The sequence below is a fragment of the Suricata suricatta genome, chromosome 3 (assembly GCF_006229205.1).
Source record: "Suricata suricatta isolate VVHF042 chromosome 3, meerkat_22Aug2017_6uvM2_HiC, whole genome shotgun sequence".
In the NCBI taxonomy this organism is placed as follows: domain Eukaryota; kingdom Metazoa; phylum Chordata; class Mammalia; order Carnivora; family Herpestidae; genus Suricata; species Suricata suricatta.
This window is the reverse complement of record NC_043702.1, coordinates 146,924,931-146,943,236: the sequence shown is the minus strand read 5'-3', so window position 1 is coordinate 146,943,236 and position 18,306 is coordinate 146,924,931. Positions and strand designations below refer to the sequence as shown.

General features: G+C 38.1%; 1 protein-coding gene and 1 long non-coding RNA gene across 2 annotated transcripts in view; one reads left to right on the top strand and one right to left on the bottom strand.

Annotated features, from left to right (window-relative positions):
- CAMSAP2 (calmodulin regulated spectrin associated protein family member 2) overlaps window positions 1-18,306 on the bottom strand; it is a 92,770-nt gene that overhangs the window by 11,021 nt on the left and 63,443 nt on the right. The window contains exons 8-14 of the mRNA XM_029933384.1: window positions 11,356-11,449; window positions 10,327-10,420; window positions 6,798-6,880; window positions 6,456-6,525; window positions 3,835-6,037; window positions 967-1,103; window positions 386-606 (exon numbers count right to left, since the gene is read on the bottom strand). Coding sequence (XP_029789244.1) covers window positions 386-606; window positions 967-1,103; window positions 3,835-6,037; window positions 6,456-6,525; window positions 6,798-6,880; window positions 10,327-10,420; window positions 11,356-11,449 — 2,902 coding nt within the window. The remainder of the gene's footprint in view (window positions 1-385; window positions 607-966; window positions 1,104-3,834; window positions 6,038-6,455; window positions 6,526-6,797; window positions 6,881-10,326; window positions 10,421-11,355; window positions 11,450-18,306) is intronic.
- Window positions 11,639-18,303, top strand: LOC115288271. Its single transcript, XR_003906912.1, has 3 exons — window positions 11,639-11,847; window positions 13,273-13,410; window positions 18,003-18,303. It is a non-coding gene; the product is annotated as an uncharacterized LOC115288271 (long non-coding RNA).

Genomic DNA, 18,306 nt, shown 5'->3' with positions numbered 1-18,306 from the left:
TTTATATTCCTTATTATAGCAATGTGCTGTTTCTCCATATTTCCATGCACATAGTGTTTATCCTTAAATGTACAAGTATGGAAAGGGTAGTTAATAATTCAGAGATTACATCTGAGGGCAGAGTTCCCTACTAGGTTAGTATTTAAACTGCATATTTCAGCATTCACGTTTGTTCTATTGAATATATGCATGCACACATAACCCATCAAGTCATTAAACACATTTGCTCATTTTGGTTTTCCAAATAAGGAGCATGCGTCATTTCAAATGGTGCATCCACCTGAGCATACCAAAGCGCAGCTGAGTTAGTATGACAGAGCAGGCTGGTGTTTTTTGTTTTTTTTTTTTTTTTTATGAACAGACTCTTCATGGTAAGCTGTGTTACCTGGAGGACCTTTAATTGGTGTTTTGGGAGATTCGATATGGTCTCTGTGAATAGATTTGGGGCGCTGTTTTTTTTGTTTTGCTATTTGAGGACGGGGTTTAATCACTGTATCCATGTCTTCCATTAGCTTCAGCTGTTTCCGCCTCATGTACTCTTGTCTGATAAACTCCCTGCGCGCTCTCTCGTCTTCCTTCCTCTGGCGCTCTTCCTCAGTTTTACGCCTAAGAAACCAAATGGTTAAATGTCTTACTCTGCACACTAAAGAAACCAGACATTGGAGAGTATGTGGTGTGAGAAGGGAGAATTGTTATATTTCAGCACCTAGAGAAAAATGATTTGGTTAAAATATACTTGAGATAATTTAGATCATTAAAATATGCATATACATACCATTAGTAAATGACTGCTTTAAAAAATAGTTGGTGTATAAAAACTAGTGAGGTTATTTTAAATTAAGGCTTCTGGAGAACTTTACTGCCTTAAACTTAGGATAAAATTACACAAGCAACCAATACTTTGGGAACATAAAGTAACTTCTAAAAAGCACCAGAAATCAGCATCAGCTCGGCGTTGTCTCCTACCTCGTCTCTTCTTTCTTATGCTCCATTTCCGCTTCCAGCTGCTGCTTCCGAAGCTGAGTCTCCTTCTCCCTCCGTAGTCGCTTCTCCAACAAAGCTGCCCGTTTCATTGCCATATCGTTTTCTGCTTTTTGGTCATCCTAAGTAGAAATTTCATTGAAAAACATGAAGTGTTGTAGGCACTAGTATTCTCATTTTCAAATGTGGTCACATTTATAACTGAAAATATGAACTATCATCCTTATTCCAACCCCACTGTATATGGATACATTCCAGAAATGAATTAAACTTACCTAATTACATGTTTTCCAAACCTATGAAGTTCACAAAGAACAACCATAAAAAGGAAATAGACAGGATTTTTTGGACCCTAATGTTTTCCCTCAATTTTTAAAATTGCATTAAAATTGGGGCGCCTGGTTGGCTCAGTCAGAAGGGCATGCGACTCTTGACCTCAGGGTAGTGAGTCTGAGCAGTCCCACATTGGGTGTGATTACTTAAAAATAAAATCTTTTTAAAAATAGCATTAAAATTTTAATTAAAATATATGCTCAATAAAGAAAACTCAAGTACCAAGAAATTAACTATACAGTTCTATCTCATAAATGATGGAATGGAAATGAAGGTATAGATGTGCTGCCCATTTGATACTAAAGCATTTTCTCCCCTCTGTGTTCCTCTCCCCGTGAAAAACAGGGGTAGCAAGGGTCTCTAAAATTAGGAAACTGTATCTATTCATGTCTACAGTGAATTCTACTGAAAACAGTCATTTTACATGGTTAAGAGACAAACTATGACTCAGATTCAAATTTCTAAACATTAAAAAAAGCAATCACCCTGAGATCAACTTTAAAATAAGTTACAAACTTCTAATATTAAAGAACCAAAAGTAGAACAATTATAATCACTTCAATATTCTAGGGTTTTTATTACAGTAGGATCGCCATTTCAATTTAAAACGCTTTTTAAAAAATTCTCTTTTGATGTTTATTGTTTGAGGGAGAGGGACAGAATACAAGCGGGGGAGAGGCAGAGAGAGAGAGGGAGACACAGTCTGAAGCAGGCTCCAGGCTTTGAGCTGTCAGTAGGGAGCCCAACACAGGTGTCGAACTGATGGACCACAAGATCATGACCCAAACTGAAGTCAGACGCTTCACCGACTGAGCCACCCAGGCACCCCTTATTTTAAAATCTTAAATTATAGGGGCGCCTGGGTGGCTCAGTTGGTTAAGCATCCGACATAGGCTCAGGTCATGACCTCACAGCTTGTGAGCCCCCCATCAGGCTCTGTGCTGATAGCTTCAAAGTCTGAAGCCTGCTCTGCTTCTCTCTCTCTGCCTCTCCTCCACTCACACTGTCCCTCTCTCTCAACAGTAAACAAACAATTAAAAAAAATTGTTTTAAAAATCTTAAATTATAAACCGATGCTGTTGGGTACTGTCTTTTTTCTCTGTATTCCACATTGTGGAGCTATATAGGATCAGAGATGATCAGAAATACTTTATTAGTCCCTTAATTAAACAAACATGAATAACACATCTACATGTTTCTGATTAAAATATATATTTTTTAAACTTTTTTTTAATGTTTTATTTTGATACAGAGAAAGAGCATGGAGGAGGGGGGGGCAGAGAGAGAAGGAGACCCAGAACCGCAAGCAGCCTCCAGGCTCTGAGCTAGCTAGCTGTCAGCAAAGAGCCTGACGCAGGGCTCAAACCCATGAATGTGAGATCTGACCTGAGCCGAAGTCAGAGGCTTAACCAACTGAGCCACCCAGGTGCCCCATATATATTCCTTTCTATAGGTAATTTGGAAAATACAGGATAACATAAAGATGAAGAAAATGGATAGTAATTAGGAGAAAAATGTTAAAACATCATTAGCTTTTATTATTTTTCTAATACTGATATATTTTAAGATCTTCACCATCAAGAGATGATATCATTCAGCATTTGTGTTAGTTGGTCATAGTATGTTAAATCCAGTATCAGGATTAAGATTAGGAGTCATATGCTTGAACTTTATTCCAATGCTTTTAAAGGAGCTATTTCAATGATAACTGTTCAAACTATGTATGTTTTTAAATGTTTCACCTTGGGGTGCAGAGGAGGCTCAGTTGTTAAGCATCTGACTTCGGCTAAGGTCATGATCTCACAGTTCGTGAGTTTGAGTCCCACATCAGGTGAGCTTGAGCCCCACTCTGGGTGAATGCACGCCCAGGGTGAACCCCACTTCTCTATCTCTCTCTGCCCTTGCTCACTTGCACTGTCTCTCACACACACACAAAGAGTTTTACCTTGCAAGATTATGTCTGGTTAAAAATTTTAAGACTTTTTCTTTTAAAGTTTATTTGAGAGAGAGAGTGAGCAGGGTAGGGTCAGAGAGAGAATCTCAAACAGGCTCTGCATTGTCAGCTCAGAGCCCAGTGCGGGACTCGAACCCATGTACTGAGCTGAAATCAAGAGTAGGATGCTCAACCCACTGAGCCACCCAGAAGCCCCCACATCTTTTTTTTTTTTAAGATTTTTAAGAAAACATAAGGAAAGACGTTGAAAATTATAAAAAACCAAAACCTAAGATATACTTACATACAATGCCAAGTTACTGGCAGTTAAAAGCCTTTGAAGAAATTCAAATAGCTTAACATTTTTTAAAAGGCTTTTGTGAAAGAGAGTGAGAGAGGCAGAGGAGCACGACCAGCGTACCTAAACCTGTCTGGTGACTGTGGTTCACTGTGCTTTAATGTTCCTATGGTCCACCAAGGGGAGCAACAAAGTTTATTTCAGGGTTAATGGCAGCTTGTAACCAAAGGGACAACAAAAGCCACACCCATCTAATGACAATGCCCAAAACTAGGAAGATTAGTATTACCTTAAAAAAGAATCCACAGCATACTTTCTGGTCATCATCAAACTGTTCCTTATCACTTTCTCCATCATACTTTTCAACAGATACATCAGCCTTTTCAGGAGGTTTCAGATCTGAGAGGGAAACTTCAATCAGATTAACATTTTTAGGAGCAGCAGGTGGGAAAACAGGTTTAGGAGGCGGCTCTGAGGGCTGGCTCAGCTGGTCCTCATTTGGCGTCAGACGTACGGTCTCTGTGATAGGCTGCGACAGGACTTCAGAAACTGTGGACTCAAGAGGCTTCATCATCTTCTCTTCTGGGTTCTGTACGTGCTCTCCCAAAGTCCCTCTGGGTTCCAGTTCCTCCTTTTTAACGTCCTCCTTAGGCTTAGGTTCCTTTAGCTGAGGTTCTCCATCATCCCCAAAACACACAAATGACCTAGTCTGAATAGGAACTTGACTTGGTGAAAACCTCCGTAACCGAGGAAGACTATCCACAGACCGAGGGGGCGTCAGTGTTCGATTCAAAGGTGTTATTTTTAATTCATTTGGCCTGGGAGTCCTTTGATTCTTAACAGAAAAAGATGTGCTCTTCCTATTGGAAGACTGTGGAGATGGATGGGTAGGACGGGGGGAGTCTGACGAAAAGGGTGCGATGGTTGGCGACAGGCCTGCCTGCCTGGAAGGTTTAAAATCCCGAATCTGTTTTTGTGGAGACGGCTGAGGAGGTGAAATCACCCAGGACTGCTGCTCCCTCATCTGCATTAACATCTCCTGCTGAAGGGACAAGCGCTGCATCTCTTGTTGTAGGAAATGCAGGGACGAATTTAACTTTTCAATGGACTTTGTATATTCTAAGATCTCTCCTTCATTTAAGGTTTCCTCGGAGGGGCTTGCCAGGTTCCACTGCTTCTCTGGATCCACAGGTGTGGTTGGAGACTTCAGCCATTTGGCCTGAGGATTCTCCATGCTTTCTTTTATATCTGCCAGAGACTTACTCCTCTGTCCATTCGCCTTTTGCAAATCCTTTTCTTTTGCTCGATCAGTATATACCTTCTCATCTTCCGCACCGGCTGCTTCCTCTCGAAGAGGGGAAATCCCTTCCCCTTTCTTTTTCACTACAGTGAGAAATGCCGTCCTTCCCATTTTCTGCCTCTGTTTAGTAAAAGCGGCTTCCATTTTCTTCTTCTGGGCTTCTATAGCACGTCTCTTTTCTTCAAGTTTCATCCTGAGATGAACCATTTCAGAGGCCAGTAGCTGGGTAGTGTCCCGTCCTTGTGGAAGGCCTGTTTCTTCTGGAATTTGTCCCCAAGCAACCACGTGAGGGATATTAAGTTCAGAGCCCTCTGGTGTCGTTTTCTGAGAACTGCTTCCACTACTTTTTCCATCGGTATGATTCAGTTTCCTGAATTTCTGTTCAGCAAAGCTGGTCATTTTAACTCCAGAACTAGAAGAAGCACTGCTGCCTGGCTGAGACTTCGTACTTACGGTACTCGGACAAGGACTCAAAGCTTCTCTGGGGTTGCAGGTTCGAATATCATAATCCTGAAGAAATTTAGATGCGTCGTCCATGTCAGAGTCTAAGCTTACAGTATAATCTCTCAAAGAAGAATCTTCATCCATAGTTTCAGGGATGTCTTCTGAAGGAACGTGAATTCCAGTGTCTACTTCAGTATTGTCAGTTATGGGACTCAAGGCACCTTTTGTATCAGTTATGTTATCAGGACTGGACTGATTTAGCTTGATGTTTGAGTTTAGGATACTCATTTCCTGGTTATGAAGAAAGAAGCCATTAGCAATCTGGTCTGGATGAGATGTGCGGGGAGATTTTTCAGTATCATGAATTATTTGTAAAGCTTCTTCAATGCTTGGTGTCTCAATCGGATTGCCAAACTCATCTAGAAGTACTCTATTTTGTAAAGCTCCGTTTGGAAGCTTGTAATGAATATTCTCATTAGAATTCAGTTCATTTGTATTAAGGGGCATGTAAGATTTGAGGTCACTGTGAGGGTCTATATTAAGTTCTTCTTCAATGCTTTCTTCTTCCTCTTCTCCATTTACCGGCTTGAAGGACAAGTTTTTCCTAATATTTTTAGATACACGATTATTGTTCAGAGTAAGTCCTTCATTACTAATAGAACGAGTGATTCCTCGATTTGGAGTGGATCTGTGTACGGTATTTTCTTTATCAAAAGAAATATCAAACGAAACTCCATGAACTGATGATCTAAAAAAACATTTAAAGAGAAAATCCTTAAACACTCCCACAAGTGATTTTATAATCCTTTAATAATTATTTGAAATTATGCTTCCTTTCTTTTCTCGTTTCTCATAATCCAATCCTACTGTTCTCAAGGTGAGTACAGGGCCACCAGGCTACCTTTAACAAATTTGGCTCCATTTGCCTATACTGCCCTTTTCAAAGTTAGGTGCTAATTAAAAGTTTACTGCAACTTGGCTAGCAACAAAATAGAATTAGCATTTCATCCTATTTCAAAATAGAATTATTACATTTCTTACTCTCTTTTTTAATGACCGAAGTATAGTCAACACTGTTATATTAGTTGCAGGTATACAATATAGCGATTCAATAAATTGCATTTATTGATAACGTGAATATACTAAAAATAATTCCCTTTGTTTACCTTTTCTCTTTGGGCCATGTCCCTATGAAACCATCAACATAGGACATAGATGAAGACCTTCTAATTCCTCCTTCAAATGCAAAAAAGAAAAAGTCATTGAAAGTATGTAAAAAAATTTTAACTTACAGCAACTTAACAGATTTCAAATATTTGCAGATTGATAGCACTAAGAAGTATAGGTATATACGGAGAAAGAGGGATCATTTTACTAGGAAAAGCAAGTACAGAGAAACAGATCAACCTATTAGTGTGTATATAACACTTTAAAAAAAACTGGATATTTTTATTTACATTTATTCTCAATCATTTCCCAGTTAACCAAGGCTTTTTCAAAACTATTACCTGAGGCTGAAGAATGAGCTTGGGGGTGTGAATGTCTAGAAGGCAAATGATGATGAGAGTGTGTAAATGCGGCTCCTTCCCCGCTGCAATGTAAAATAAAAATGTTTTAACTTTGCATAAAATGGCTGAAATTAGAAACAACATTATCTCCTCTTATTCTTCATCCTAAATTAAAAAAAATAAGAAAACAATATATTGTTTAAATGAAAAATAGCTGCGCATATATGTATCTGTATTTTATGTCTTTTACTCAAAGAGCCTGAAATATTTTCATACACACCTCAGTGTCCTTGTAAGATAAGATACGGCATATTATTTTCAGTTTACAAACAGAAAAACTGAGAAATGAAGTTAAATGAAAATCATCGGTTTGAACTATTTTGGTCAAATTTAAATCTCTAGAAACTACAGGTATAATAAACCCTTGTAAAAGATCCTGGCAGCCTCCCTGCTCACAGACCTGCACCTGTACATTTCTAACAATTACATCAAAATTCATTGTTGTAAGCTTCACCTTGAAGACTTCAATGCCTACAGAGATAGGAAGCTTTCTTGCTATTTCTTATTTAATTCCACCCTATTTGAATTAACGCAGGGGGTTAAGCAGTCTAGTTCTCAATAATGACATTTGGCTCCAATTTAATTTTTCTCCATGTTTCCAGTCTGTCGTAGCCTACCTGGTGGTCAAGTGCATTAAGCATTTGCACCCCCAATCAGTTGAGAATAAACTGGGGAATGGGCTGTCTGTAGGGACTTCTATAGATCCCTCAAATCACAGTATATCTTGACTCTTGTAAACTGAGAAGATGCATAGTCAACCAAAGCATTCGTAAGTAACAACGAGTGCTTAATCAGTGAGCTTTTCCAAAGGCAACAGCACCGAAAGAACTCGCGTGACTTTGTTCTCTCCAAAGCAGAGGTTTGTCTGCTTCCCTGTGCCGTTTCCCCCTAAACAGCACACCACATTTTCTCTCAGTTTTGTTTGCAATCATTTGTTAGGTCTGTCAGTGAATACTTGGCTGCCTTCATCATGGTTGTTGGTTACCCCTCTCTACAACCACTCCCTTACATCTATGATGGGAGGCTAATCCTGAATGTATACAAGTTAGTAATTAAAAATATCTTCACTCTGTTCTCCAACAATGGCTAAAGCATCTTAAATTCCTATTACTTGTCTCACTTGCACATCTGCATAGAGATTTTGATCTGGTGTAACTGCTGAGCAGGTTAGTGGTCAAGTGTGTGGAGAAGCTGCTACAAATGTCTTTTGCTTTTCTGGCCTTCTTTCTTTGTTTTTCCCCCCTCAGAACCTCATTATTTAGAGGCAATCACATTTGTACATGTGACTGCATTATTCTCAGAAAGAGTAGAAACTTTTGACTCCTTCTTGAAGACTTTTTATTTTATTTTTTTAGAGAGTGAGCAAGTGTGCAGGCAGGGGAGAGGGGCAGAAAGAGAATCTCAGCATGGAGCCCAACATGGGGCTTTTCCCCACAACCCTGGGATCATGACCTGAGCTGAAATCTAGAGTTGGACACTTAACCAACTGAGCCACCCAGGCGCCCCTCCTTCCTGAAAAATTCTACAACGGGAGAACTCCAATGGACCACATGGAGACTTACGGAAATGAGAGGATTACTAGGATCCTAGACTGACAGCTACACAGTGTCTCTTCAAGGAAAAGAATTTAGACATCCATCTGTAGGAAAACTGAGTAAGGGCAGCCACTCAGCTTATCTGAGAAACAGAAAAGAGAGGAGTCTTCCAGAGGGCCTTCAGACATTTTCCAGTGTCAGAAATGTGAAGGGTGTCCAACTCAGGTTCCTAGAAATAAAACTTATGGGGTAATCTAGCCTTGAAGTAGATAGTTTCAGACTTTTCTTAATTTTTAATGTTTGGATTTTTTTTTTTTTTGAGAGAGAGCGGGGGAAGAGAGACTACAAAGCAGGCTCAGTCCCATCAGCACAAAGCCTGACATGGGGTTCAAACCCATGAACTGTAAGATCATGACCTAAGCTGAAGTCGGATCCTCAACCAACTGAGCCCCCAAGCACCCCATAAAGATTTTAAAGATTTAATAATCCAAGAGTTACAACCTAGGATGCCAAATGCCTTCTAAATTTTCAAAGAGGGGTGCGTGGGTGGCTCAGTCGGTTAAGCCTCCAACTTCGGCTCAGGTCAGATCTCCCGTTAGTGGGTTCAAGCCCCGCATCAGGCTCTGTGCTGACAGCTAGCTCAGAGCCTGGAGCCTGCTTCCGGTTCTGTGTCTCCTTCTCTCTCTGCGTCTCCCCCTCTCATGGCTCTCTCTCTGTATCAAAAATAAAGAAAACATTAAAAAAATAATTAAAAAAAAATAAATTTTCAAAGAAAGGAAGTGTCATTATGTAACCAATACAGGAAAACACTGAGGAATTAACATGTAACAAAAAGTTTCCCAAGGAGGGGGAGAGGGGGACTATAGAGAAGCTCCTAGATCAGCAATATCATAACTTAACCTCTTTTTGGAAAATCCCACGCATAGACAGCTACAGAACAGAAAACTTAATGGAAGTAGTAAGACGATTCATAGTAGTAAATCAGGAGGGAAAGGCAGGAAAAGGGTATCTTAATTTGTAGGAAGTACTTTACAGAGTCAGCCCGTCAGAGGTAAGAAGCCCTAGGAAGGGGAGGACCGTATTCTGAGGGCTCTGTCGAGGTTCCAGTTTCACATTCATTAGCACCCCCTTGAGGAGTGGGTGACAGCTCAGTACAAGCTCATGTTTCTACATTAAGCCAAGAATTCATAAAGAAAGTACTTTCAATGTCTTATTCATCATTTTTAAAATGTATTTTTAATGGATCTGCTTGAATTTCTAAAATACCATAAAACACATCAATTTAAAACTTAAAGGGAGTCCAAAGTCAATAGAAATGTTAGGTTCTAATAAATATACATAAAAAGCTCCTTACAGGATCTACTGAAAAACATTTTTAAACATGTTTGGGTCAGAAGTCAGGATTATCCTGACAGTAAATTTTTAATTTACTTTCAATTCAGTTCCTGATATTAAGAACCAAAGCATTAACATAGAAAGATTCAGTATTACAATAAACATTTTATTGTGATCTTTGATTAGTTTTGGTAACCAGCAAACAAAATAGAGAAAATTAACGTCAAAGATTTTTTAAAAATCATTAAAAAATTCTAAATACAAATAGAAGATTTCCCTGAGGCCTAAAAGTTGTCTACATTTAAACAGTTCTCAATTATAAGCCAAATTCTACAGCAAAAGTTTGGTTTTAAGCTGCTTATGTGAACCTCAGAACGTTTTCTCCCACTTTTGAGTGTGATTCTTAAAAACCTATTTATGAAACACTCATATCTGTGTAATTTCAATTACATTTACGTTAAAACAGGGTATAATATGGTAAGTTAATTAAAACTTTAGTTCAAAGTGCACTTGAAATTTTAAAAACTAACAAAATTTTATTTTTATTTCACTAGCAAGTAGAATGGAAGTAGTGAGAATGGAGTCCTCCTGGGATCTACCTTGAAGTGAGGCCAGAGCTACAGGAACCGTCCGCGAGGTTTGCCTTGGCAGCATTCAGGACAGGAACCGAAGGCATTTCATCCTCAGGTTCAGCTACAATGAAAGATAAAAGCCTCAAAATTATGTACTTAGCATGTTGCTGTAGAAATTCAAGCAGGTCCATTAAATATACATTTTAAAATGATGAATAAGACATTGAAAGTACTTTCTTTATGAATTCTTGGCTTAATGTAGAAACATGAGCTTGTACTGAGTTGTCACCCACTCCTCAAGGGGGTGCTAATGAATGTGAAACTGGAACCTCGACAGAGCCCTGAGTTGTTAGCACAGAGCCTGACAGTGGGCTTGAACTCATGAACTGGAAGATCATGACCTAAGCTGAAGTCAGACATTCAACTGACTAAGCCACCCAGGGCCCCCTGGAAGAAAATTCCTTAGTGGAACTAAACTTGTAACTTAGGATCCTCTTTCCCCAATAGAAATAATGGAAGCCAATGGAAAATTTGTTTGTTTTAGAAAAATGAAAGATTCTTTTTGTTCTTTGTTTCTAGGGATCTTTATAGTAACCCCCTTATTTCGTGTTAGTTTCCTTATTATGTGCAATCAATAGACCATGATACTGTAATAATCACAAAACATACTAGGCTTTACATAATATATATTATTACATATATATTATATATATATAATCCTTTTTATGGTTTACTAGTAAATTCAAGTACTAGATTAAAGCCAAGCCATTATTTAAGTGGATTATGGGTAACAGTATTAAAAATTCAGAATCTAGTGGGGACTAAAAGCTAAGAAGGGGATAAGAGATGCAACAAGAAGAAAGTACACAAACAGCTTAAGCTAAAATTTCCACAATATAGGCTTCAAATTCAGAGCCATTTTCTCCGACATGATATCACCTGTATCTCACAGAGAATTTAGCTGTTTTACAATAATAATGGGACTCCCTCAAACAGAACGGCCAGGTGAGGTTATATAAACTTTCCGTTTTGACTGTTTACAGGAGCGCGCACTACCTCCTTGTGGACGGACAACACGAGGCTGCACGAACGACGGCTTCACAACTTCAAACCACCAGAAGAGTTCTGCCATGAACACCAAATAATTACTCTGTACACGAGAGTTCAGAAAATTAGAAGAAAAATTAGGTAAAACCTGAGCAAGAAAGTCATGACAAATACAAATTTCTTCTGTTTTACCTATTAAAACATATGTTTAAATCTCATTCATTCATTGGAGTATATCTACTCTAGGTTATTAAATCTGGCATAGAGAATTAACACTTCTAGGTAATATTTATAATGGCTATTCAAAACTTCGCTGCTTTTCTCTACATTTCCAGAATGGCGATCCAATTTACGTGGCAGGCATTGATACCTCTGTGTGGAACTTTAATAAAATATATAAGACACTCTTCATCCAAAGTCAGTACAAAAAACTTAAACAGTCTTTGACACCAACGAGTGGCTCTTTCCAGATCCCTAGAAATCTCTCCAAAACTTCATCAGGTATCTTTGTGCTTGAGGATGCTAAAACTCAACAGTAATCCAGACACTAAATAACAAAAAGATTCTGGGTTGTTATGGATTATTAATTTTGAAATGTACAGAAACATTATATAATTTATCTATGTAACTTTGAAAAGGTATAAATTAACAAGGTCCTTTGCTTTTTACGATTTATATTTGAAAATGTGAATAACTTTTAAAATAGCTTAAAATTGTAAGAAATACAAAAAAAGACTAAGAGGATCCTCAAAAGTACATTTCTACTACAAGCTTATATTTTAAGATATATATCTCATAAAAGCTATAAACATGAAGAATTATTTTAATTGTAGGCATTTGGTAAGTTTAAAATATAGTACTATACAAAATCTATTGGTATAACTTAAAATAATGTGCCTTTAAATTGTGCGTATTAGGCATCTAATAAAATTGTTACTATCGATTAATATTAAATGAGATCTTATTTCATATTAAATTTCAGTTTTCAAAATTACCATTGGAAGTATCGGTGTTTTCCAATGCCTTGCCTTCCTCCTACCTGTTAATTATGAATAATCGTCGGAGTTCTATGTACTTTCATTTAGAGGTCATCCACTCTCTGTTTTCTCAAATTTAAGATGGTGACTCAAATACTCCTCTCTTACCTGACAGTTCCATAAGGCTACCGTGTGTGTCGGAAGTGAGGGAAGTGAGTCAAGGATGACTCAGGTTTTGGTCTTTAGTAACTTACAGTACCATGTAATGGAATGGGAAAGATTGGGATAAAGAGATAGTGGAAGGAACTCTGAATAGCTTTTAGATGTTCATTAGACATTTAAGTGGATTTGTCAGGTGGTTGAATGTAGGAATTTGGAGTGGTATACATGATAAGGCATGATAGTGAAGAGAATTTGGTAAGTTTCCTACTTTCAGCATTTGCTTTGAACTCTAAATTCCCAGAATATTCAAACATACACTATTTTAAGCAGTCATTAAAATTTATTTATTTTTTTTAGAAATGAAATGAGAATGCTCACAATCCTTAAGGCTACGTGTTAGAGCCCATCCCCGCTTACCTTCTCAGAAACTTTACATTCTTAATTCTATTTTCTTTCTCCTATATACTATTCTTCCCTTCAACTGAATCCTTCCTACTTGGCTTTTAAACATGCTCAAATCTCCCCATGAAAAACAAAAGAGAACTTTCGCTCAGTAACTCATCATTCTCTGGTTTTTCCTTACTCCCGCCTTCTTACCGCTTCACACACTCCTCTACCGGAGGCCTGTGCTAACAATGTCCTTTCATCCTTCCTGATCCCTAATCCACTCCAGTCTGGCATTCAGGTGCACGTTCCTCCAAAACAGCATTTGCTCAAGTGACTGATGATTTACATATGTTGCTAAATCAAACAGATTTTTCAGTCTTCATCTTACTTGACCTCTCAGCAGCATCTGATACTCCTGATGTCTCCCCGCTTTGAAAACTGCCATCCGTGCCTATCAGCTACCAAAGGACTCCCAACTGTACTTACGTATGCAGTGGTCTTCATGTCTACGGAGCATTTTCTCTTGGATATCTCAAAGGTACCTCAAGTGTCCAGAACTGAACTAGTGATCTTCCCCACAAATCTGACCTTATTCCACTCTTATCTCACTGAATGGCATCACTATCCCAGTATGCAAGCCAGAGATCTAGGAGTCATCCTTGATGCCTCCCTTCTTCTCCCCCCACATAGCCATTTCATCACCAAAGTCTGCAAATTCTGCATCCTAAATAGTTTTGGAATCCACCCACTTCTCTCCATGTTCATCATAATTTCTCTGATTCAAAATGTTTCCATAACCTTGTTAAGCCAAACAAACTTTTCAAAGTATAACACCCCTTCCTCTACTTCCACTGCTCTGGGGAAACCGGTTATAGGCTTTAAGAGGGTACTTGATTGGGTCCCTTTTTAATTTCTCCAGCTTTATCTAATACCACATTCTCCAGGGTTCCTCATTTTATCAGACTATAAAGTCTAGAAGGACAAAGCTCATGTTTATCATTACAGCTTCAGTTTTTAAAACAGTGCCTGAGGGCTCAGCTGGTTACACTTATGACTCTTGATTTTGGCTCAGGTCATGAGCTCATGGTTCTGAGATGGAGCCCCACGTCAGGCTTCGCTCTGGGCATGGAGCCTGCTTGGGATTCTCTCCCTGTCCTTCCCCTGATCACACCCCCACTGTCCCTCAAAACAAACAAACAAACAAACCCAGTGCCTGGTACATAACAGATGGCTAATAAATATTTATTGAATGAATGTATAACAAAAAAGATCACCTGGCAAAATACCAAATTGTTGACAGGCAGTATCTCTGGGAATAAGATCACCATGATTTATAGTTTTTCTTTACGCTTATCCCCACAGCATATTTTCTAAAGCCAAAGTATAAAATTATATTTAGGGGCGCCTGGGTGGCTCAGTCGGTTAAGCCTCCGCGACTTCGGCTCAGGTCAGATCTCACGTTTGTGGGTGCGAGCCCCACGTCAGGCTCTGTGCTGACAGCTCAGAGCCTGGAGCCTGTTTCTGGTTCTGTGTCCCCTTCTCTCTCTGCCCCTCCCCCTCTCATGCTCTGTCTATCAAAAATAAATAAAACATTAAAAAAAATAAAATTATATTTAAAGTATTGGTCCTAGGTTCCACTCTACTAGTATAGTTAACTGAAAGCTGCCTGTATCTTTTGGAAAAACACTGTTTAAGTGTTCAACTAAATTGTCAATTGATGAGAAATTAGTATTTTAAGGACCTTGGTGTTCGACATCACTAACCATGGGAGAAATGCCAATCAAAGCCACAAGGAGATAACTACTTCATACCTGTTAGAATGGCTATCGTCAAAAAGAACAGTAAGTGTTGGCAAAGATGTGGAAGAAACGGGACCCTTGTCCACTGTTGGTGGGAATGTAAACTGGTACAGCCACTGTGGAAAGCAGTGCAGTAATTCCTCAAAAAATTAAAAACAGAACTACCATATGTATCTGGCAATTCCACTTTTGAGTTTTTATCTGAAGAAATGGAAAACAGGATCTTGAAGAAAACATGCATTCCTGTGTTCACTGCAGCATTATTCATAACAGCCAAGATACATATATATATATGGAAACAGCCTAAATGTCTGTCACTAGATCAATGGGTAGAGAAGGTGTGATGCATATACACCACGGAATAGTATTCAGCCGTGAGAAAGCAGGAAATCCTACCACTTGCAACAACACTGATGTACCTTGAGGGCATTCTGCTAAGTAAAATAAGTCAGACAAAGAAAGGCAAATTCTATATGATTTCACTTATATGTAGAAGCTAAAAAAGCTCAACTCCTAGAAACAGAGAGTAGAGTGGTATTTACCAGGGACTAGGGGGTTGGGGAAATGGCAAAATTTTGGCCAAAGGGTAAAAACTTCCAACTCTAAGTGAATAACTGGGAATCTAATGATTATAGTTAATGATACTACATTGCATACTCAACAGTTGCTGAAAAGAGGTGATCGCCAAAAAAAAGAAATGGTAATTATGTCATGTGGTGGAGCTGTTAACTACTCTTCAGTGGTAATCATTCTGCACACTTTAAACTTCTACAATATTGCATGTCAGTTATATCCAGTAAAGCTCTGTGGGGGTAGCGGGATTACGTTGGTATTTTTTGGGGAAGATACCATGTTTGGCCACAAGATGTCAGCATAGTAAGACATTGTTTCCCCAGTAAGTAAAGGTTAAAAAAAAATCATTTCTTTCTGAATTTAGGATGATTAAATAGCAATAAATCCATTACCATATCCCAGGCATGAAACTAAGTTAATTTCATTTAAAAGCTTTTCTTTCCTTTAAGTTAGGACAGTCATGCAACTATATATTACCATTCTTAAACAGTGTACCAATGCTAAATAATACAGACACAAAGAACATAGAATATGAAGTATGCTTTACCTACTCTCTCCTAAATTCTAATCACACTCAGAAGAAATCACTGTTAACAGTTTTCTGTTTAACTTTCTAATCGACCTTTTTCTATGCATTGATTTGCATACAAATAGAAAAAAGTTTTTAATATATAAATTACATAATGCTATAATGTTTGCTACTTTAACAACATCCTGGAGAGCTTTCTGAATCAGTAAAAATACATACACCTTCTTCCTTTAAACAGCTCGGCTATATAACAAAATATTTTACTTATGTCCCTCCTAAGATGAATTGTTTCTAACTATTCTCCATAAACAGTCCTTATACATGACTTCTGTGCATTTCAAATTTGATGAGATAATGGCACACCGCCACCTAAAAAGCCCAGACCAGTGTATACGTCCACCAAGAGGGGAAGAGAGTGCTCATTCCCTTTATTCTCATAAACACTTGTTATTAAAGTTGACCAAGTGACAAGGTGCCCAGACCTTGACTCACAGACCAAGCAATCTCTTAAAGGCTTAAAGTCTTAAAATAGTCAATGAAAGTCAAAAGTTGTGATTCTAATAATTTAGCAAAGAATACAGAAAGTGTCCGAAGCCTTCTCTGCAGACAGTTACGTTTTTTTTTTTTCTTCATCTCCTTTATTTTACCCATCCTCCCACCTACCTCCCGTCTGGCAACCCCTAGTTTTTTCTCTGTATCTAAGAGTCTGGAGTTTTGTCCGTATTTTTCTTTATTTGTTTTGTTTCTTAAATTCCACATATGAGTGAAGCCATACAGTATTTGTCTTTCTCTCTTTTTTTTTTTTCATTTCATTTAGCACTATACCTTCTGGGTCTATCCATGTTGCAACTGGCAAGATCTCATTACTTTTTATGGCTGTGTGTGTGTGTGTGTGTATACACCTAATCTTTAACCATTCATCTATCAATAGACACTTGGGCTACTTCCATATCTCAGCTATTGTAAATAATGCTGCAATACATATAAGGTGCATATTTCTTTTCAAATTAGTGTTTTCATTTTCTTTGAGTAAATATGCAGTAGTGGAATTACTGAGTCATACGGTAGTTCTACGGTTTGAGGAACCTCTATGCTGTTTTCCATTGTGGCTGCAACTTGCATTCCCACCAACAGTGCACAAGGGTTCCTTTTTCGCCATATTCTTGCCAACACTCATTTCTTATCTTTTTGATTCTAGCCATTCTGACAGGTGTATCCATCAATTATCTACTTTAAATAAGCCTGATGTAAGAAAATGTCTTTATATCTGGAAAATGCCCGACTAAGTTGATTTAAACATCAGGGCTACATGTTATTTATTGGTAGTGCAAGGGAAACAACTTAAACAAATGTACTTGATCTTATGTTTCCATGTATTTAATGAGATGATTTCTTTGTGACTACAGATGTGGTATTTAAATTTTTTAACAAGCAAATTTAAGAAAAGGCATTAACAAAATGTATATGGAAATTGTTATTCCCCAACTTCCATTTTGATCAAAATAAATTCACGTTTTTCTTCTGATACATCAGATAATGGGGCGTGGGCACTATTTTCGGTCAATAGAAATAGTGGCTTCTTTTAGAAATGCCTTCTCCATTGGCTCTATCTTCTATCTGTGGTGATCCAGAAATGAGTGAAAGAAAAATATCAGAGAATAAGAATTTAAAGAATCCCAAGGCATTAGTCTTACGGTAAGAAGGGTCCATTAGCAGTTTCTATTAAGGCTGACACTACGATTAAAATGATAAAAAGCTGTTCGTTTCAGACTTAAAAAAAAAAATCTATTGTAAGAGGATTTATTCCTAAAATTCTGAAATAGAAATGATCAACCTAGGTCTGTAAAAGACATAAAGGAACTTTGTAGATATGGGCTGCTGGGAATAATGACGTATTGTGTCACATCATGAAATTCTGGGACAAGTGACTGCTTTTTAACTCGCAGCTCAGAGGCACTTATGCCTGACACACATCTCCTGTCACTGCTACAAAGTTCCACCAGAACAGGACCTTTGTTTTGTCCACTTAATTATCCCAAGTACCCAGAATACTACTAGGTGCTCAATAAATAGTTCTTGAAAGAACGGCAGTAAGCAGTGGCCTAAAACTCACAGGCAGTGTGTGTGTGCTATTCTGAAGCAAAGGACAAATTCATGAAATTGAATTCCTTTTTAAAAGGTTCATTTCCAGACTATTTTAACATTTCCTTCCCTTCTTTCTTCCCCTAGGTTTTGTCTCAAGTCCTGGGACCCAAAAGATTCCTTCTTCCGGACATATTCCATGGTCCTGTTGAATGGTCAAAGTGACCAGAGCCCCCCTTCTGCCCCCCACATGCTATACTAGCATCTACCGAAGACTCAGAACCATGAAGTGGCTTAGCCCCCATTTTGCTACCATTAGGACAACACATCAATTTTGTGCCACAACTTTACGTTAGCTTTGTACTATAAAAGACATCTATAGCTAACAGTGTATTTTTTTAAAAAAACCCATAAAATAAGCAGAAAAATAAAACTTTTTTCCAAAGCTCTT